Source organism: Hyla sarda, chromosome 4 (genome assembly GCF_029499605.1).
Source record: "Hyla sarda isolate aHylSar1 chromosome 4, aHylSar1.hap1, whole genome shotgun sequence".
Taxonomy (NCBI): domain Eukaryota; kingdom Metazoa; phylum Chordata; class Amphibia; order Anura; family Hylidae; genus Hyla; species Hyla sarda.
Genome location: NC_079192.1, coordinates 239,314,959 through 239,337,126, shown reverse-complemented (window position 1 = coordinate 239,337,126; position 22,168 = coordinate 239,314,959). Strand labels below are relative to the sequence as shown.

The 22,168-nt window shown below is 43.4% G+C and overlaps 1 protein-coding gene across 7 annotated transcripts in view; it reads right to left on the bottom strand.

Annotated features, from left to right (window-relative positions):
* The window catches only part of CADPS2 (calcium dependent secretion activator 2), a 707,505-nt gene that overhangs the window by 81,860 nt on the left and 603,477 nt on the right, over positions 1-22,168 (bottom strand). For 6 of the 7 annotated variants that reach the window (XM_056573788.1, XM_056573791.1, XM_056573793.1 and 3 more), the window contains 2 exons: positions 12,431-12,514; positions 10,530-10,562 (listed from right to left, as the gene is read on the bottom strand). In XM_056573788.1, the coding sequence (XP_056429763.1) occupies positions 10,530-10,562; positions 12,431-12,514 (117 nt within the window). The remainder of the gene's footprint in view (positions 1-10,529; positions 10,563-12,430; positions 12,515-22,168) is intronic. The other variant, XM_056573790.1, reaches the window with a different exon arrangement.

Genomic DNA, 22,168 nt, shown 5'->3' with positions numbered 1-22,168 from the left:
GGCAGGGGATATGAGGAGGTAGCACCCCTGCCACCTTGCTCCTATCCTTTAGGATGGTCAGAGCTGTCTCTGACAGCTCCGATCATTCTTATTTTCCGGGCCATTGGGTCACCAGTGACTGCCGACATGGGGGTCTCAGGACCCCCCTAGGCATTGCCAAGAGATACCTGCTAATAGATATCAGCAGTCATCCCGGTCCGATCATCACCTGGCGAGCGGTGGTGATCGGAAATACGGAGGCTGTACAGGTACGCCCTCCTTCATTAAGTACCAGGATGCAAGGGCGTACCTGTACGCCCTCCGTCCCTAACAGGTTAAGGGGTTAAACCAGCTGACATGGCAGCATAGGCTTAACAAAGGCTCCCTATGTTTGGCTTATTAGTACTCCTATTACAGGCAAAAATAAAAAACAAACTTGGTATTGGTATTGCTGCCATCCCTCCTTGTGTCCCGATACTTGACGACCATGAGCGTACCTGTATGCCCTGGTCCCATTATCGGGGTTTAAAGCGTGCTCACCAGCTGAGCACGCTTCAAACCCCATGGGTCCCGACTGCTATCTGAAGCCAGGACCCATGGTTAATGCCAGGCACCGCCGATCTGGCCGATGCCCGGCATTAACCCTTTAGACGCCACGTTCAAAGTTGATTGCAGTGTCTAAAATGAAAGTAAAAGTGTCATGGCAGCTCAGTGAAGCTGATCTGGACCATCGCGGTGAAACAGCAATGTCCCGATCAGCTGAGAGGATGGCAGGAGGGCCCTTACCTGCCTCCTCGCCATCCGATTGGTCTTCTGCTGCTTCCAGCCAGCCATGCAAGCTGGAGCAGCAGAGCACCGATAACACTGATCAGTGCTATTCAATGGCATAGTATTGATCATTATATGCAATCAAAAAATTGCATGTTATAGGTCCCTATGGGTGCTAAAGAAAAAATAAAGTGTTAAAAAAAAAACTTTAATAAAAGTGAATTAAGCCCTTCCTAATAAAAGTTTAAATTCCCCCCTCTTTTCCCATTTTTTTAAATAAAATAAAAAATGTTAATATTCATGTGGTACCACTACATAAATATCCGAACTATTAAAATATAAGGGTAGCTAAACCGCACGGTCTATTGTGTACACGTAAAAAAATATGTGAATTTTTGGTCACTTCATATAACATAAAAAAAATTATAAAAAGCAATCAAAAATTCCCATCAATATAAAAATGGTTAGATAAAAACTACCAGAGATTCTGCACGAACTTTGCGGCTCGGCGGTTGCTGTTATTAGCCTGCATAAATTAGCTAAGCATTTAGGTGCTCAGGTGGGCTGGAAAAGTTGGATACATAGGACTATATCCACCTTTTCCAGCCCACGGGAGCAACTGAAAGCTTAACTAATTTATGCAGGCTAAAGTCAGCAACCGCCAAGTATTGAAGTACTGTAACTTCGCTCATCTCTAAAAACTACAGATCACGGCGGAAAAAATTAGCCCTAATATAGCCCCGTATACAGAAAAATAAAAAGGTTATAGGGGTCAGAAGATGACAATTTTAAACATACTAATTTTGGTGCATGTAGTTATTTTTTTTAAGTAGTAAAATAAAATAAAACCTACATATATGGGGTATCCTTGTGACCATATGGACCAACAGATTAAAGCTAAGGTGTCATTTTAACCAAAAAGTGCACTGCATCTAAACGGAAGCCCCCACAAATTACAAAATGGTGGTTTGTTTTTTTAATTTCACCCCACTAATAAATATTTTTTTGTTTCGCTGCAGATTATGTTACAACATAAGTGATGTCATTACAAAGTACGATTGGTGATGCAAAAAACAAGACCTTATATGGGTCTGTAGGTGCAAAATTGAAAGCGCTATGATTTTTAGAAGGGGAGGAAAAAACAAACAAAAGTGCAATAACGCAAATTGGCCTGGTCCTGGTCAAGGGGTTAAGATACTGCACAATAAGCAGATATAAAAAAAAACTGCTGCTGCCAAAAAGCACTGTGTTAGTAAGGGGTTAATTATAGAAGATTGTATTATGTTACTCAGAATTATTTATCCTAACACTCCCACATCATGAATTTCTACAAATGCCAACATTAGACATTTGTTTGAATCTTGTGAAAAGAAAAAATAGAAAGAGAGAATTGCCAATGGGATGTGGCATGGTGCCAGCTCCCTTTGCTGCTTGTTCAACTCTCTTCACAACTGTCTTTCACAAAGTAAGTGAATGATAAACATGTTACCTCCCTTTTGTGAGGGCTATTATATTTCAATGCTCTTCTTCATTGTTTTGTGTTTTATTATTTTCAATAAAAAAAATAAAAAAAACAGAAAGGCATGGAGGCATAATCACATTATAATATCAAACAATGTCATGGACTAGTCTGTCACTAGTTACACAAGTAACCGAATACAGAAGAACAAGCTTTAAGTGTATAGACCACAGTTGATTCTTCCAAAAGTTAATCTCCAGGTAACCTGGCATGAAGAATATACAGCTTGAAAGACACTACATTCCTGATTAATTATACACTGCAAATGCTCTTGGCTTCCTGGTGATACATCTAATCCCACAGGTGCATGTTCTACCTATTATAAGGCAATGCCGGATAGAACATACTATGTAGTCACTTCTCACAGCAACACACTAACGCATATAAGAACACGAGGGCCCTCATTTACTAAGAGTGGAGTGTGGGTTTCTTTGTGGCTTTTAATTCCCTACAACTTATTTTCCACGGTATTTACCAAGGTTTCCCTACATTTTTTTTTTTTTTTTTTTACATATGCTCTGATCTGTGGGGTTTTCCTCAGCTGAAATCCACCAAATTTTATGTGGAAACCTTAGTAAATATGTGTTTTTTTTGGAACACACCCCCTTTTCCTGGCGGCCACACCCCTTTTCCATGTTTTCTTAGCAAAATGGAGAGTTAGTTGGGGTTTTTCCAATTCTGGCACAAATTCTGGCGCAGACAGAATTTCTGCCGCAATGTGCCAAAATCTGGCGCACAACCCAACAAAACATGTAGGGTTTGCAATAGTAAATGAGGGCCAATGAATTTTGATTCAAGAAGGGACCTGAAAAAGACAGCAAATTTATAGAGTTAGTTACAAAATAACTTTTTTTTAATCTCTGATTTGAGGTCTTACTAATACTAAATTCATTTTGATTGTAGTCTAGTCTTTTCTTAAAAATGACTTTTCTTAATAAAGATAACTACCGTATATACTCTAGTATAAGCAGAGTTTTTCAGCACGATTTTTCGTGCTGAAAACACCCCCCTCGGCTTATACTCGAGTGAACTCTCCGCCTGTTCAGTGGTCTTCAACCTGCGGAGATCCAGATGTTGCAAAACTACAACTCCCAGCATGCCCGGGCATGCTGGGAGTCCAGCTTCACCGGGGGGGGGGGGGGGGGTGGCCTCTTCTCCCCACTTCGGGGCCGGCCCCACGACAACTCACAGGGACATTGCGCATGAACATCCCTGTGCCTCGTTGTCAAGGCAGCCTCACTAGTCTGGGGCTGGCCCGGAGTGGAGAAGAGGGCCGCCCGGTGAAGATGAAAAGCCCAGAACGACTAACCCTCCCCACTGGATGGTCCCGGCAGCACAGATGGCCCAGACCAGCTCACCCTTTCTTCCCAACAAGGGGAGGCGAGTACAAAAGGGGGGGGGGGGGCTGGATGATGAAGAAGGCTGCAGTGGTCTACAACCTGCAGACCTTCAGATGTTTCAAAACTACAACTCCCAGCATGCCCGGGCATGCTGGGAGTTGCAGTTTTGCAACATCTGGAGGTTCGCAGGTTGAAGACCACTGTGACATTGACAGGCTATGATGATGAAGGGGGGGTGTGGGATGATGACAGGTGGTGATGATGAAGGGGGGGGGTGTGGGATGATAACAGGCGGTGATGATGAAGGGGGGGTGTGGGATGATGACAGGCGGTGATGATGAAGGGGGGGGGTGGGATCATGACAGGCGGTGATGAGGAAGGGGGGGTGGGATGATGACAGGCGGTGATGATGAAGGGGGGGTGGGATGATGACAGGCGGTGATGATGAAGGGGGGTGGGATGATGACAGGCGGTGATGATGAAGGGGGGTGGGATGATGACAGGCGGTGATGATGAAGGGGGGGATGATGACAGGGTGATGATGATGAGGGTGTTAATGATGGGGTCTGGATGATGACAGGGGGGGGGGATGATGTATTTCCCACCCTAGGACCTCCAGATGTTTCAAAACTACAACTCCCAGCATGCCCGGGCATGCTGGGAGTTGTAGTTTTGCAACATCTGGAGGTTCGCAGGTTGAAGACCACTGTGACATTGACAGGCTGTGATGATGAAGGGGGTGGGGGTGTGGGATGATGACAGGTGGTGATGATGAAGGGGGGGTGTGGGATGATGACAGGCGGTGATGATGAAGGGGGGTGTGGGATGATGACAGGCGGTGATGATGAAGGGGGGGTGTGGGATGATGACAGGCGGTGATGAGGAAGGGGGGGGGGGGGGGTGGGATGATGACAGGCGGTGATGATGAAGGGGGGGTGGGATGATGACAGGCGGTGATGATGAAGGGGGGTGGGATGATGACAGGCGGAGATGATGAAGGGGGGGATGATGACAGGGTGATGATGATGAGGGTGTTAATGACGGGGTCTGGATGATGACAGGGGGGGGGATGATGTATTTCCCACCCTAGGCTTATAGTGGAGTCAATAATTTTTCCTGTTTTTTTGGGGTGAAATTAGGAGCCTTGGCTTATATTCGGGTCGGCTTATATGGGATTATATACGGTACCATATTTTCCAGCGTATAAGACTAATTTTAACCCAATAAAATGTTATCAAAAGTAAGGGGTCGTCTTATATGCCGGGTGCTGCAGTTGTCCGGGACGCCCGGAGTATGGATTATCCATACCCGGGACGTCCGGGCCAAGATTAACTTCCCCCGTCATATTCGGGACATCCCTGTGTCCCAAAAGATCTTTTCGGGACACAAGGATGTCCTGGTTACCTTTCTGCGGACCCGCGTTAACTTTAAAAACACACGGGCCGTCGAGAGGTAGCGTCACTGACGTCCCGTGCGTGCGCCCATAGTAACAGCAGAGCGGAGCAGCGAGGACGCGCAGGCATGGTAAGTTACCAGCGCGTCATCTTCGGTGCAACGACCACCGCTCCTCTGGTCCAGGGACCTACTGCTATGGCAGTCCTATAGGCCATAGCAGTAGATCGTGACCCCGGACCGGAGGAGCGGTGGACGGAGCACTTAAGTGGGGCAGTACATAGACAAACAGCCTCTAGCCCTACACTGTATATGGCTGAATGCTGTATGTCTGTGTGGTCCATTGCCTACCTAATGTGGGGGAACTGGGGAACTACAACCTAATGTGGGGGAACTACAACCTAATGTGGGGGATCTATACTGCCAACCTAATATGGGGGGGAACTATACTTCTAGCCTAATGTGGGGGAACTACAACCTAATGTGGAGGAACTATACTGCCAACCTAATGTGGGGGAACTACAATCTAATGTGGGGGGAACTATACTGCCGACCTAATGTGAGGGGAACTATACCAGCCTAATGTGGGGGGGAACTATACTGCCAACCTAATGTGGGGGGAACTATACCAGCCTAATGTGGGGGAACTATACTGCCAACCTAATGTGGGGGGAACTACAACCTAATGTGGGGGAGCTGACCTGCCAACCTAATGTGGGGGGAACTACAACTTAATGTGGGGGGAACTATACTGCCAACCTAATGTGGGGGAACTACAACCTAATGCGGAGGAACTATACTGCCAACCTAAAGTGGGGGAACTATGCTGACAACCTAATGTGGGGGGGGGGGGGGGGTGAACTATACTGCCAACCTAATGTGGGGGAAATACAACCTAATGGTAAGGTACCGTATCGTGGTAGAGGGATAGTCTTATACGGGGAGTATATCCCAAACTCTATTTTAACTGTACAAGTTGGGGGGTCTTCTTATACGCCGGAAAATACGGTACCTTTATCATCAGTGTCACCCGCACTTCAGACCTGTACCAATAGGTTTGTGTAAGAGACATTGCTGAGAGATTCTCCTTAAGGGTCTGGTCTGGGGTCTGTAATAGTTTAGGAAACTAGTCTGAGGTCTTAATTTATTTTGGGGTCTGATCTGGGGTTTGATTCCTCCTCTACTCCATCCAACATTTTCTACTTATGTTCCTGATAGAGTGTGTGTTATCACTGTTTGTGTCCCCCTCCTCCCCCAGATTTTATTTCTAGGAGCAGTATGCCACAGCAGAGGGGCAGTCAGTTGGCAAAACAGAAGAGCACACCAGACAGTCTACAGTAAAGAGATTGAAAACAGTAATCACAAATTAAGACTGGACAATTTCTTTATAATATTTCACATATTTCTCCCCATTTATCAAATACTTTTAATAAAATCTGCAACTGGACATTTTGGAGACATATTTCTGTATCAGTTAACTGGACATGCAATAAAAGGGAATGAAGAGTGTCCTGTGGGTTTCAACAACTTATCGGCAAAGCTTTATATAGTCCCCAACATTTTTTGCTTGCCTCAAACACACAAAATAAAGTTATGCAATTCAGGACAACACAGTCTTCAAGATTAATTACTCACATGAAAAAGTAAAACATTTAGGTTGTGCTGTAGAAGAGTTACTAGGCTACAGTGTTTCTTCTCCCAACTGGAAAAGTGCACTGAGAAAAACAATGCTGCCACTTTGCTCCAGGGGGACCACACAGAAGTTTTCACTATTCCCTAAAGGAGCCCTTCCCTCTAACAAAATGAACACTGCTACACAAAATTGAACACTTCCTTAAGGATATTTTCAAATAATGACTATACTAAACTTCTGCTACAAACATTAAACAAAAAGCCAAGAAAATGAGTCTGGGTTCATACACAGAGGTAGTGTGCCATGCACGCTTAAAGAATAACTTGGGAGAAAATTGCACCGCAAATAGCAGCAATTCCAGGTAAAAAGAGTTATTTACAAACCTACACACGCACAGGGCTGCCATCAGAAATTTTGGGGCCCCTTACACAGATTGTAGTCTGGGCCCCCACCCACCACCCCCGCCCCTCCTCACTGTGGCACATGCTGGATTTTATCTCAGTATCGGTCTTAGAAACATAAAATAATATCGCCACTCCATATTAATTCTGCAGTGACTAAATAATACCACCATAATGTAAGGAAATAAAAAGCCACTATACGCAGACCAGTATCACTAGTAACACCACATTACAAGGGACATATAATTCCGCCACACCATGACCACTACCATTAACACTGACTAACACTGCTATATTATTATTGAATAAAAAAACACTGTACAAAAGATCAATAACCCTACACAGGAATAGATTTGAGCTGTACACAGGGGCTGCAGACCATATAGGTTATTATAGTTATATACTCACAGGGGCGTCTTCTCTGATAAGAGTCGTTCACTTTTGTCTTTCTTCTCCATCTGTCCCCGGGTCATCATGAAGATTTCTCCCAATCACAATTCGTCTTCACCGAATCTGCCAGACAAACATTTCATGCTTCTCTCTACAGCAAAGTCCTCAACTCTATACAAACCCCCTATATGTATTACACTGCCCCATATAGTAGTCCCTTCTGTGCCCCTGTACAGTATTAGGCTCCAACATTGTCCTCATACATTATAATGCCCCTCACATTGCCCCCATATACAATAATACCTCCTCACATTGCTCCTACATATAACAATGCCCCCTTACATTGCTCAATATATAATAATGGCCTGACATGGCCCCACACATGATATTGCCCCCTTACATTTCCCCCATATATAATATTGCCCCCTTACATTTCCCCCATATATAATATTGCCCCCTTACATTTCCCCCATACATTATAATGCCCCCTTACATTTCCCCCATACATTATAATGCCCCCTTACATTTCCCCCATACATTATAATGCCCCCATACATTATAATGTCCCCTTACATTTCCCCCATACATTATAATGTCCCCTTACATTTCCCCCATACATTATAATGCCCCCTTACATTTCCCCCATACATTATAATGCCCCCTTACATTTCCCCCATACATTATAATGCCCCCTTACATTTCCCCCATACATTATAATGCCCCCTTACATTTCCCCCATACATTATAATGCCCCCTGACATGGCCCCTTCACATTATAATGCCCCCTGACATGGCCCCTTCACATTATAATGCCCCATGACATGGCTCCTTCACATTTTAATGCCCCCTGACATGGCCCCTTCACATTATAATGCCCCCTGAAATGGCCCCTTCACATTATGATGCCCCTGACATGGCCCCTTCAAATTTTAATGCCCCCTGACATAGCCCCTTCACATTATAATGCCCCTGACATGGCCCCTTCACATTTTAATGCCCCCTGACATGGCCCCTTCACATTATAATGCCCCCTGACATGGCCCCTTCACATTATAATGCCCCCTCACATGGCCCCTTCACATTATAATGCCCCCTGACATGGCTCCTTCACATAATAATGCCCCCTGACATGGCCCCTTCACATTATAATGCCCCTGACATGGCCCCTTCAAATTTTAATGCCCCCTGACATGGCCCCTTCACATTATAATGCCCCTGACATGACCCCTTCACATTTTAATGCCCCCTGACATGGCCCCTTCACATTATGATGCCCCCTGACATGGCCCCTTCACATTATAATGCCCCCGGCCTGACATGGCCCCTTCACACAGCTCCATGGAAAAACAAAAAACACCACTCACCTCTGCCTCGTTCCCCAGCAGCTTAACTTCTCTCTCGGCTTCCTGTGCAGAAAGCCTCTGCAGAGCTGCTGCCGCATAGGAAACCCGGGCTGGAGTGACAGGACGGAGCCGGCGGCTCCTTCCTGTCATGTCAGCCGTCGCAGCCGAGCGCACGCTCAATACTGTGTGCGTCTTAAAGGCGCACTCAGTGTTGGCTGTGGTTGCACAGGGACAGGTTTCCCGAATCCGTGGGCGCCCTCTCCCCCTTCACCTGCTGGCTCAGTCGCAGGGGATGCGATGGGGCCCACAGGTGACTGGTTTGGTTATGCACATGCAGGGACCGTGCCAGCACCGGTCCCAGCATGTAGCAGCCCTAGGGCCCCTTACAGGGGTACCGGCTGTACCCCCCTGATGGCGGCCCTGCACACGCAGACACATGTCCTCCACCTCTGCACTAACAGATCGTCAAAATAAATAATGACCTGTAGTGATCCATTCTGTATTGCAAGTTGAATTGGACGTCGATCAGTGTCTACACAAACCATCAGAAGGAGTTTACAAGACATTGAGCTTCATGCCAGATGCCCAGCTACAGGTGTTCCATTGATCTTACACTACTGCATTTAAAGGCATTCATGGTACAGAGCAAGATTTCCATGGAGGCTGAAATGGAGAACTATACTTTTCAGCAATGAGTCCCAGAGATGCAATGGTTTGGAGACCACGTGGGTAACAACATGAAGAGACCTTTATGAGGAATCGTCACACCGGTCCTACTCCTGGGATTATGGTATGGAGTTTGGTATAACGTACATTATAGGCATTATAGTAGCCAACTAACTGTTCGGTGTTACATTGACACTCTGCATCTAATTTTCTTAAAAATAAATATTTAGAATGAAAATATTCTACCATTTTATACAGCTCGGCAATGACCTATTTGGCTCCACAGAAACCAGATGTAGTCTGATCCTACAGTGTTTTCCTCCCTTCCAAGTGGTCTCTGCTTTTTTTTTTTTTTTTAAACCTACAGTACTTTGAGATATAGATATATAGATATACTACTTTTGGGGAGTAGTCTGGCTTGGCATATATCCCGTTCAGCTTTTTATATTCCTTAACAGGAGCTAAGCTGATATCAGGGAACACTACCTGAAAAGGTTGTGTAATGAGCTGCTTTGCATATTCCCCTACCCAGAATGCCTGCGGAGTGCTAAATGGCCTAACCTGAATCTCCGTTACACCTGAAGAGGTGTTTTCTCCCTCAGGAAAGTACTGACCCCTTTTAAAGCCTCAGGCCTCTCACTACAGCCAAGCCAGATCACCCTGCTCTGTACTGACGAGGGGCAAAAACCCCGAAACAGCTGTCTGCAGATGGGTCGAAACTTCCCTTTTGGGGAGTAGTCTGGCTTGGCATATATCCCGTTCAGCTTTTTATATTCCTTAACAGGAGCTAAGCTGATATCAGGGAACACTACCTGAAAAGGTTGTGTAATGAGCTGCTTTGCATATTCCCCTATATATATATATATATATATATATATATATATATTTCTAGTTCAGATGTACTGGAGCAATATGACATATCCTTTAAGTTTATTAGACTATACTAACATGACTCTAAGAGAATAGTTTTGTTACATGTGAAGCCTTAATTTTTATGAACTGTTCTGTCTGACATAAACAGCATGCAATTAATGAGAAAATGATGGTCATGCCTGGCAGTGGTTATCTGCAAAGAACATGCAAAGTACTAACACTTACTGGTACTTCCACATATTTCGAGGCAGCCTTTACCTGAAAATGCAATGCAATACTGAACAGTTATACAAATAATTAGTCATTTTTAATTTTTTTCTATTCTGAAAATATATCTGCATTTACTAACTTAATTACTTACTACTGTTCTAATTAGGTCTTGTTACCAGATGAAACAATTAAATTTTTTTCATTCATAGTGCATAATACTATAACCCAGAGACAAATTAGAAAACGTGACTTTATAAAAAAAAAAAATTGACTGACACATTACACAGATAGAAAGCAATTTATTTAGATTACATTTTTTACTGTTTCATGGGTTTCCTCCTTGGCACAAAAGTTTATGCAATCTGTACTTATTTTCTTTTTCTTGTATTTAAATTGGCATCAATAGAATAGTATATTGGAAACTGCAAACCAATCTAAATTTAGGTCAAGAGTTTCAGAAACAAAAGCAATAGCACGTAACTCAAAACATTATAAATCTTGGCAGCTTTATTTCTATAAAAACGTATAGTCAAAAAGAAATCTATGCAACCCACAATCTTGACAGATTGTGGGCTACATGGACTTATTAGAAATAACATAGGTACGCTGGTGGAGATTTATCAAACCCTGTGTAAAGGAAGAGCAGTGCAGTTGCCCATAGCAACCAATTAGATTGTTTCTTTCATTTTTTAGAGGCATTTTTAAGAATGAAAGAAGCAATCTGATTGGTTGTTATAGGCAACTGCACCACTCTCCCTCTACACTGCTTTTGATAAATCTCCCCCCTTTATCTCAAAATGACATTATTGATCACGTGAGATCATCAGGGAGGTGTTGATTTTCATTTTCAGATTTAGATTTTTGGAAAATATCAGATGAAATTTGATTGGTTGCTATACTGAAAAACACACACTTACACCTTTTCATTGTACTAGCTTTGATAACTCTCAAAATATCATATAGTCCATCTAGTTTTGTAGCAAACATTGTCAACTATGCCCAATAATCAAATGCTAAAATGCTGTACACATTACAAATTAAAATTAGCAGTGTTGCATATAAACCGTATATACAGTACCATATCATAAGCTGCAGTCAAAAGCCAGGATTTCGAAAAAAAAATTAAACTATGTTTTATATCATATGCCTATGCTGACATGCAGACTCAAGTGTTCTTACTGACCTACGGGACCAATGTTACTTACGACAGTAAAAGGTATATAGGTAAATCCCTATTTAAGTATCCCTTCCCCATGGAGGAGACAAGTACACAATTTCTCAAAGCTTGCTGCAACTGTATTCCCTAGAATAAACACCCAGTCTATAATTTATAACAGCATGCTAAGAAACAGATGTCCTGCCCAATTCATGTACAACTATGAACCTAGCAGTACACAGGAAAGTAAAATATAATTTAGGGGTCCGTTCATACATGTGTATTTTCTGTTGCCGATTTGCTTAGCAGACATTGCTACCTACTGAAGTCATTGGGTAGCAAAATCTGCCGAAGGAAATCTGCAGCACAAAATATGCACTAGTTTAAATGATTGCTGTGCCAAGTTCTACACAATAGTACAACAATATGCAAATTAACTCTTCTTCAGAAGATAGACCTGCCTCTCGTCTGCCATCTAACAAATGCAGCTACCCTATAAGTGAATCACAAGGGTTTAAGGATAGCTATAGCCAATGACAATTTTCGTCCATCTGTTAGAAAGTCAATTTGCATACCTTTTTTTCTCAGTGAGCAATGTTTGGCCTATAAATCTCCTAAGCCTCCCCAAGTAGAGTAGTATGTTACCATATGCAGGAAATGTAGGCCTATAACATGATTGTTTTGTATCTGACTGGACAATTCAGAGTCAAAAAGAGTGGAATATATCATAGTAAAATAAAGATGTTTAAAAAATACTTACAGTGAAAGAAAGGATGGATGAAAACAAAGTTCCTTCATCATATCTTGCCAACTTTGACAAAACTCCTTCTAAAACTGAAATAAACTAAAGAAAAAAATACAAATGCGATTAATAAGATTAAATGTAAAACAGAAATTATGCAATTTATTTCGGTCAGTGAACGGCTGAGCATTTCTTGCAGGGGTGACACATCAGAGGAAGCAGTGGAGAGCAGTGGGGATAGGGAGCCGTCAGAACAGTAGCTGCAGGGGACTCGGGCAGGTGAGTATGCTCTATTATATTTAAAAGGGTTATCCAAGATAAGAAAAACATACCGTAGCTCCTCTCTAAAAACCGCGCCACAAGTGTCCTTAGTTTGTGTGTTATTGCAGCTCAGTTCTATTGAAGTGAATGAAGCCATATTGTAATTCCACACAGAACTTGAGAACAGGAGTGGTGCTGTTTCTGGGTGAAAGCATCTGTGTTTTTCTTATCCTGGATAACCTGGTAAAGCATTTTGAATACCTGGAATACTCCTTTAAAATGAATTGGGAGGGGCAAAGTAAATTTAAATGAATTGACGGGAATACAGAATAATGAAATTGATCTTAGGGGGAAATTTAATACATTTCAGATTTAAATACATTGAGAAAATATTCATGACACCATATTTAAAGGCCCCTGTGCCACATTCTTTATAAGCCTCACAGTCCATACATCAACCTTTAAGTAAATCATCTTATTAGCCCTTGCACTGCTGATGAATATTTTGCCCTCTGCACAGGAAGAGAAGCGGGGCTCTTAAAGGGAATCTTCTGGGTCTATATCAGATTGGAAGCTACAGACCTGGGATATAGTCATTTAAAATCTACAGAGACTATTTTTATTGCCCTTTTTTATTTGTCTGGATACTTATTTCCTCTTTTAATTTATTTTTTTAACAAAACCAAAGGAAAGGTGTATGAAGAAACAGAGGAATTGAGGCCAGTTAAAAAAAAATGATTTCAAATATAATTTTAAAGCTTGGGGTAGCCTGATTCCAATGGCATTTTTACTTTCTTTCTATGCCATCCTGTTCCCAATATAAGTATTTTAAAATTTGGTTGACTACCTTTTCAGTAAATAGTCAGATGGACAGGAAGATTACTGTAAAATGGGATAAGAAGACTCCCAATCCCACCCCGCAAAGCCTAGCATTCGCATCCCATTTTGCAATTAAGTTTTTATCCATCTGAATATTCAGTGAAAAGTATAGAGAGTCAACCAAATACTAAAACCCTAAATCTGCGGAGAGGGAGGGCATGGCAATAATGTAAACACACTGTTGGAATGAGGATAACTAAGCCTATAGTATGGACTGGCCACAGGCCCTCTTTAACCCCTTAAGGACTCAGCCCATTTTCACCTTAAGGACTCAAAACAATCTTTGTTTTTGCACTTTCGTTTTTTCCTCCTCATCTTCTAAAAATCATAAATCATGAAAAATTTCAAAATTTTATGAAAAAATATTAAAAAAAAATATTATTTCAAATAAATTAGATTTTGATTCACAAATACAATATGTCTACTTTATGTTTGCATCATAAAATTTACATGTTATTACTTTTGGAAGACATCAGAGGACTTCAAAGTTCAGCAGCAATTTTTCAATTTTTCACAAAATGTTCTAAATCAGAATTTTTCATGGACCAGTTCAGGTTTGAAGTGGATTTGAGGGGTCTTCTTATTAGAAATACCCCACAAATGACCCAATTATAAAAACTCCCCAAAGTAATAAAAATTACATTCAGTAAGGTGTGTTAACCGTTTAGGTGTTTCACAGGAATAACAGCAAAATGAAGGAGAAAATTCTAAATCTTCATTTTTTACACTCGCATGTTCTTGTAGACCCAGTTTTTGAATTTTTACAAGGGGTAAAAGGAGAAAATTCCAATTTCCAAAAACCCAATTTCTCTCGAGTAAGGAAATACCTCATATGTGTATGTCTAGTGTTCGGCGGGTGCAGTAGAGGGCTCAGAAGGGAAGGAGCAACAATGGGATTTTGGAGAGTGAGTTTTTCTGAAATGGTTTTTGGGGGGCATGTCACATTTAGGAAGCCACTATGGTGCCAGAACAGCAGAAAACCCCCCACATGGCATACCATTTTGGAAACTACACCCCTCAAGGCACGTAACAAGGGGTCCAGTGAGCCTTAACACCCCACAGGTGTTTGACGACTTTTCGTTAAAGTTGGATGTGTAAATAAATAAATAAAAAATTCACTAAAGTGCAGTTTTTTTCCCAAATTGACCATTTTTATATAGGGTAATGGGAGAAAATGCCCCCCAAAATTTGTAACCCCATCTCTTCTGAGTATGGAAATACCCCATGTTAGGACGGAAAATGCTCTGCGGGCGAACTACAATGCTCAGAAGAGAAAGAGTCACATTTGGCTTTTGGAAAGCAAATTTTGCTGAAATGGTTTTTGGGGGCATGTCGCATTTAGTAAGCCCCTATGGTCCCAGAACAGCAAAAAATAAAAAATAAACCACATGGCATACTATTTTGGAATCTACACCCCTCAAGGAACGTAACAAGGGGTACAATGAGCCTTAAAACCTCACAGGTATTTCACAACTTTTTGTTAAATTTGGATGTGTAAATGAAAACATTTTTTTTTCACAAAAATGCTGTTTTTTCCCCACATTTTACATTTTTACAAGGGGTAATAGGAGAAAATTAACCCAACATTTGTAACCCCATTTCTTCTGAGTATGGAAATACCCCATGTGTGGACATCAAGTGCTCTGCATTTTATGCCTACATATGGGGTATTTCCGTACTCCGGAGAAATTGTGTTACAAATTTTGGGGGTCTTTTTTTTCTTTTACGTCTTGTGAAAATAAAAAGTATGGGGCAACACCAGCATGATAGTGTAATTTTTTTTTTTTTACACTAACAGGCAGGTGTAGACCCCAACTTTTCCTTTTCATAAGGGGTAAAAGGAGAAAAAGCCCCCCAAAATTTGTAGTGCAATTTCTCCTGAGTAAGGAAATACCCCATATGAGGCCCTTAACTGTTTCCTTGAAGTACGACAGGGCTCCGAAGTGAGAGCGCCATGCGTATTTGAGGACTAAATTAGGAATTGCATAGGTGTGGACATAGGGGTATTCTACGCCAGAGATTCCCAAACATGGTGCCTCCAGCTGTTGCTAAACTCCCAGCAAGCCTGGAGAGTCAGTGGCTGTACGGAAATGCTGGGAGTTGTTATTTGGAACAGCTGGAGGCTCCGTTTTGGAAACACTGCCTTACAGTGTAAAGGGGTGTATATGTTGTGTTTTACCCTTTATTATGTGTTAGTGTAGTGTAGTGTTTTTAGGGTACAATCACACTGGCGGAGGTTTACAGTGAGTTTCCCGTTGGGAGTTTGCGAACCCTGTACACTGTATATTCACATGGGAGGGGGGGGGGGGCGGCAAACCTCCAGCTGTTTCAAAACTACTGACAGGCCGTGCATGCTGGGAGTTGTACTTTTGCACCAGCTGGAGGCACACTGGTTGGAAAACCTTCAGTTAGCTCTGTTACCTAACTCAGTATTTTCCAACTAGTGTGCCTCCAGCTGTTGCAAAACTACAACTCCCAGCATGGACTGATCGCCGAAGAGCATGCTGGGAGATGTAGTTATGCAACAGCTGGAGGTATGCAACTACAACTCTCAGCATGCCGAGACAGCTGTTTGCTGTTTGGGCATGCTGGGATTTGCAGTTTTGCAACATCTGGAGGGCTACAGTTTAGAGACCACTGTATAGTGGTCTCAGACTGTAGCCCTCCAGATGGTGCTAGGCAACTCACCGGCTTCCATAGGATCCAGGGAGCCAGCCGCTCGCCAATCACCATCTGCTGCCACCAGATGTGTAAGTGGACCTCGGTGCCGGTCCTCTGTCGGCTCCCCGTTCTGCCCCGCCTATTGTGGGTGGGCAGAACGGGGAAACCGAAAGTTAACCCCCCCGCCCCCGATCTGCTATTGGTTGTCGCTTCTAGACAACCAATAGCAGGGATAGGAGGGGTGGCACCCCTGCCACCTCACTCCTATCCCTTCAGGGGGATCGTGGGTGTCTTGGACAACCCCAACCCCCCTTATTTTCAGGGTCACCATAGACCCGTATGATCCGGAATCGTCGCAAAACGCTGGTGTGAATTCACCGGCGATCGACGACATGGGGGGGTCTAAGTAGCAATTAAACTATTAGGAACACTCTTCAAAGAGGAATATCACCCCAGCTCATTTTGTTATAACAAGAAAAACTAAGTCATAACTAGGGTGGAAAATGTGTGTGCTACTGTTAGGACTAAGAAAGAAAAAAATTAGTTAGGAATGAATTACTTCCTTGTGTCCTACCAGTAGCGCAGATGGAGATCTAGCAAAAAGAGGACCCCATGTGAGTGCCCTCCTGCCTGACAGAACTTTACAGTTTGTCCAAAGGCCAAATATTCAGACACCCTGACATCTAAACTATAGTGGGAGATGAAGGTGGACTCCAGGAGGCTGACTGCAGATGAGTTCAAGGGGAAGCAATCTTCTTTTAGCTAAATAAATCGCAACAGCCCTGATAGAGTGGACTTTAACAAAATCTGAAGGTTCAAGAGGCTGTGTGACAAAGGCTTCTGTAAGAGCCTCCTTAATCCACCTATTGATGGTTCACTTGGATGCCTTGTGACCTCTTCGGTTACTGGTAAGCAGGATGAGGAGATTGTCGCCCTTCCTGAAGTCACAAGACTTATCCACATAGCTTCAAAGGTATCTCAAAACAATCAAAGTATGAAGATCTCGTTCTTCAGAGGAGGCAGGATCTAGAACTGAAAGAGAAATCACTTAAATCTAAAAGATAGTACCTTCAGAGAAAAAGTCGTAATAAACCTAAATACGACCCGATCCTGTAGGAACTTGGTATAGGGTTCAAAAGCTGAGAACGCCTGCTGGTCCTCAACTTTCTTGGTCGATATCACCACCAGAAGAAATGTCAACTTTCAGGAAAATTTTTTGAACCTTTAGAGGAGGTGGAGCTCCAAACGGGGAAGATGCCAACCTCTTGAGAATCACATATAAATCCAATTTCAGAATGGGCTTTAAAATTGTAGGCTTAAGTCTCTCGACTCCTTTCAGGAGCCTCTTGATGAGTGGGTCTTAAGAGAGGGGTCTGTAAAGACAGGCTAAGATAGTTGATACTTTGTCCAAACTGTCCTGTGATTCGAACCCAAAGAGCCTATGCGGCTCAAAAGGCAGGTAGCACAAATTGCATATGCCCAGGGTTTTAACCATAGTGGCCTGGTCTGACCGAAACCCACACCATGGTCTTTGAACCATCTTCCTCTTAAGAGGGACTGAATTATACAAATAATCTGTCGCCAGATTGACAGATTTACATGAACCTAGAATATCACCCCTGGAAACCCCACTATCAATATCTGCCTGGAGCAGCTGTAGACAAACCATCAAAAAATTTGAAATTTTAGAGGAGGCGTAAGTTCCTGATGCCAAGGCAGCCGCTGAATTGTACTAAGGGTGAATTCAGTCCATCTATCCATCAGGTCCTGCAGACTAGACCAGTCTTCTGCAGGAACCACTCCAAATCTTAACAGATTTTCCGCCATAGGGAACAGTGCTCTAAAGCTCTTGGTTAGAAATGGGCCCTTTTCTGGTCTCTCATTTTTTGGGAATAAAAGGTTATAACAAAAAGCAGCAATTTTGGATTTTTTTTTTTTTTTTAACGTTCACCATGCAGTATATGTAACATAATATTTTAATGGAAAGTGAAGGAAAGGAAAATCCAGCTCCTGATGGAAAATCCAGTAAACTTAAAGGGTAGCTCCCAACATCCTATTTTTTTTTCTGTCCCTAACCCCCTACCTGCTTTTAATTTTTATTTTTACTATATTAAAAATGCTTTTTGTCTGCCTGGCAGTGTGCTCACTACCAGGCAGACTTCCCCAGCAGGCACCACGTCACTGATGCCTGCTGGGGGGGGGGGGGGGGGGACTTCTGCCCTTAGTTCCTCTACACAGGGTGCCTCCAGCTGTTTCATCACTACAACTCCCAGCTTGCCCTGACATCTATTGGCTGTCAGGGCATGCTGGGAGTTGTAGTATTGAAACAGCTGGAGGCCCCCTGTGTAGATAAACTATTAGTTACATGCGGCGCTAGCCCGTCCCCCCGTCTCCCCCCCCCCCCCGCGCCGTACCCCGTTCCCTCCATCACAACACCCCCCCATTACACTTACTGCAGAGTCCGGCAGCGGGCGTGCAGGGACAACGGCGACGATGAGGCGGAGGCGGCGATGTGCGGGAGGAGTGGCCTCCCAGCCTGTGGCCGGGGAGCCAATGCGCTCGCTCCCTGCCTGTCTGATTGACAGGCAGGGAGCGAGCGCAGGCTGAATGAAAAAGGACAGATGCCCGGCCGCATCGGTCCTTTTTCAGGCGTGACGTCATGCCAGGCTGCAGCCGGCCACTAGGAGGGAGACCCCTAGTGGCCGGTTTTCAAATGTAAATTAAACAATTTTAATAAAAAAAAAAAAAAATAATAAAAGTATATTAGAGATATGTTGTAGTACATAAGTACTACAACATATCAAAAAATACAGTTGGTGACAGTGCCCATTTAACGTTTATTCATACACATTAAAAATGGTAAGCCACCATAGCGGCAAGTGACATGTCAATCATAAAAACAGGAGTGAAACACCGACACGTTTCGAGCATAAGCTCTTAGTCATGGTCTTGTACCATGCCAAACAGGGGTAATACCTACTGCACAATGTCAGAGCCTGCCGTGAAAAGACCTCCCCGCCTCCAGGGATAGGAACTGACGTGCTGGGTTGGGAGCTGATCAGGTGAAAGGAAATAAAACTTTTCAAGAAGTTAGTTAATTCATTCCCAGCCAAGCATGACCCGAACAGGATTCAGACATGGTGTTTGTGTAGAGTGTTGGCAGAACAGACCTAAAATCGGACGGGGGATTGAAATGGCACAGGGTGGATCTGATGGGGGGATTGAAATTATACAGGGGGACAGGGGGATCAGAAGCAGGGTGGATTGAAATGGCACAGAGGGATTAGTCGGGGGGAAATAAAAATTTAAAAAAAAGGCACAGGATCAGAGGGGGAATAATTTCAGTCCCCTTCTGATCCTCCTGTGCCATTTTAATTGACACCACCCTGATTCAGGTCAATCAAAATGGCACAGAGGGTTCAGGGGGGGTTCAATCTGAATCCCCCTGTGCCATTTTAATTGATTGCTATGCATTTTAATTTGACCAAATTAGAAATACTGGCTGGGTGGCAATCCTACATACACATCCCTAATAAACACATACACAGCCCCTACACACATACACACATACACAGCCCCATACACATATACACTGCCTCATACACATTCACTGCCCTCATATACACATATACACTGCCCCATACACATTCACTGCCCCCATATACACACATACACAGCCCCATACACATTAACTGCCCCCATATACACACAGAGCCTCCATATAAACATACACTGCCCCCATATACACATACACACACAGCTCCCATACACAGCCCCCATACACACATACACTGCTCCCATATACACATACACAGCTCCCATAAACAGCCCCATATATACACATACACAGCCCTAATATACACATACACAGCCCCCATATACACATACACAGCCCCCACATACACAGCCCCCATATATACACATACACAGCCCCCATATACACATACACAGCCCCCATATACACATACACAGCCCCCATATACACATACAGAGCCCCCATATACACATACACAGCCCCCATATACACAGCCCCCATATACACATACACACAGCCCCCATATACACATAAACAGCCCCCATATACACATAAACAGCCCCTATATACACATACACAGCCCCCATATACACATACACAGCCCCCACATACACAGCCCCCATATACACACATACAGAGCCCCCATATACACACACACAGCTCCCATATACACATACACAGCCCCCATATACACACATACACAGCCCCCATATACACACATACACAGCCCCCATATACACACACTGCACCAATATACACATACACAGCCCCTATACACATACACAGCCCCCATATAAGTTAATATCTGCTCCTCTATTGCGGGCACTGGGCAGGGAGAGGAGGTGTGAGACACGTGGGCCGACGTCACTGGCCTGCTGGTAACTGACGGCAGCACGCAGGCACATCTCTTACCAGCTGCAGCAACAGTGTCAGTGTGCTGCCCTCCGGACGGCGCTCCCTCTAGCTCCAGCCCCTGACAGCCATACCCTGGCTGGGATGAGCTGGTCGGGCCTCAGTAATTAAAAATAAAAATAAAAAAGAAATGTGATGATAGCAGCGGGCCTCCTCTCTGGTGTGACTGACTGACTGCTTGTACAGAGTACGGTCAGTCAGTCAGTGTTTAGTGACGCCTCGCAGTCACACTGATTCGCAAAAAAAAAAAAGGGTTTGGGCCACCTGGGGGTCCGGGCCCCTTACTGGGGTACTGGTGGTACCACCCTGATGGTGGCCCTACTCGCCTGTTTGTAGTATGCCTCATTCAATGAGGCTCTCTTTGCCCTCATGTATTCCCCTATTGGAAGGTTTTTTGCAGTATGTTTAGAGTGACCGCTGCAGGCATAAAGAATACTATTTCCCGCTTTAGGTTTGCGAAACATCCTAGTATCAGTCATATGTGTCGTACCATTTCCAATCAGGGTAATATCAAGGAAATTATTTTGGCATTTTTCTGTATGAACAAACCCTGGCATATTAGGAGGAGGTCGTTTATATATCTTCCATGTTATTACGATAAAGATTACAATCCACATACAGACGACCCTCCTCCCAATATGCCATACAAAGATTTGCCAGGGAAGGGAGAACTTGGCCCCCATGGAACAACCGGTTATTTGAAAAAAGAACAGACCATTAAAAGGTGAAAAAATTGTACTGCAGAAGGAAAGCATTCACCTCTATTATGTATTCTTTCAGACACACACTATACTTATCAAGATGATACCTAATGGCCACTCCTGCCCTATCATGTGGTATACAACTGTACAAGGATACCACATCACATGATATCCACTCATTCTTCATGCCAACTCATAGATGACATAGCATTGAGGAGGGACTTGGTATCCTTGTGTGACCCAACGTCCTAGGCATTAGGGCTGCAACATACGGTCAAGCCAGTTCCCCAGACGTTCAAGGAGAGAATCTATTCCTGCCTACTATGAGGTGAAAGGGGGGGGGGGGACGACGACACATTTTTGTGAGTTTTTGGAAGGGCATGAAATACAGCAATTTTTGGATGCCCAGGACATAAGAACTCTTGTTGTTTTTTTTGTATAATATTGAGAGTGTAGCCCTCTTCCAGAGAGAGCTTTGCCCAATATAACAATTGATCCCCCCTTGTCTGCTTGTCTTACATAAATGTAGTTTTTTTTTTTTTTTAAATCCTTTAGTGCTTTATGTTCAGTTTTGTTGAAGCTGCATGATAGAGTATGTATTTCTTTCTCTAAATGCCTCAGATCAGTCTCAATTCTGCGATGATATATATCCATGGCTTCAAACCTGGAGTTGATATAAACCCTGGATAAAATCTGATGTTGGATGTAGAGAATATATCCTTAGTGGATAATATGTCCTCCTTAGTGTTTGTGGACAGACTTTGCTGGTCGATAAGATTAAGACACGATACCTGATCTTCAAATGTG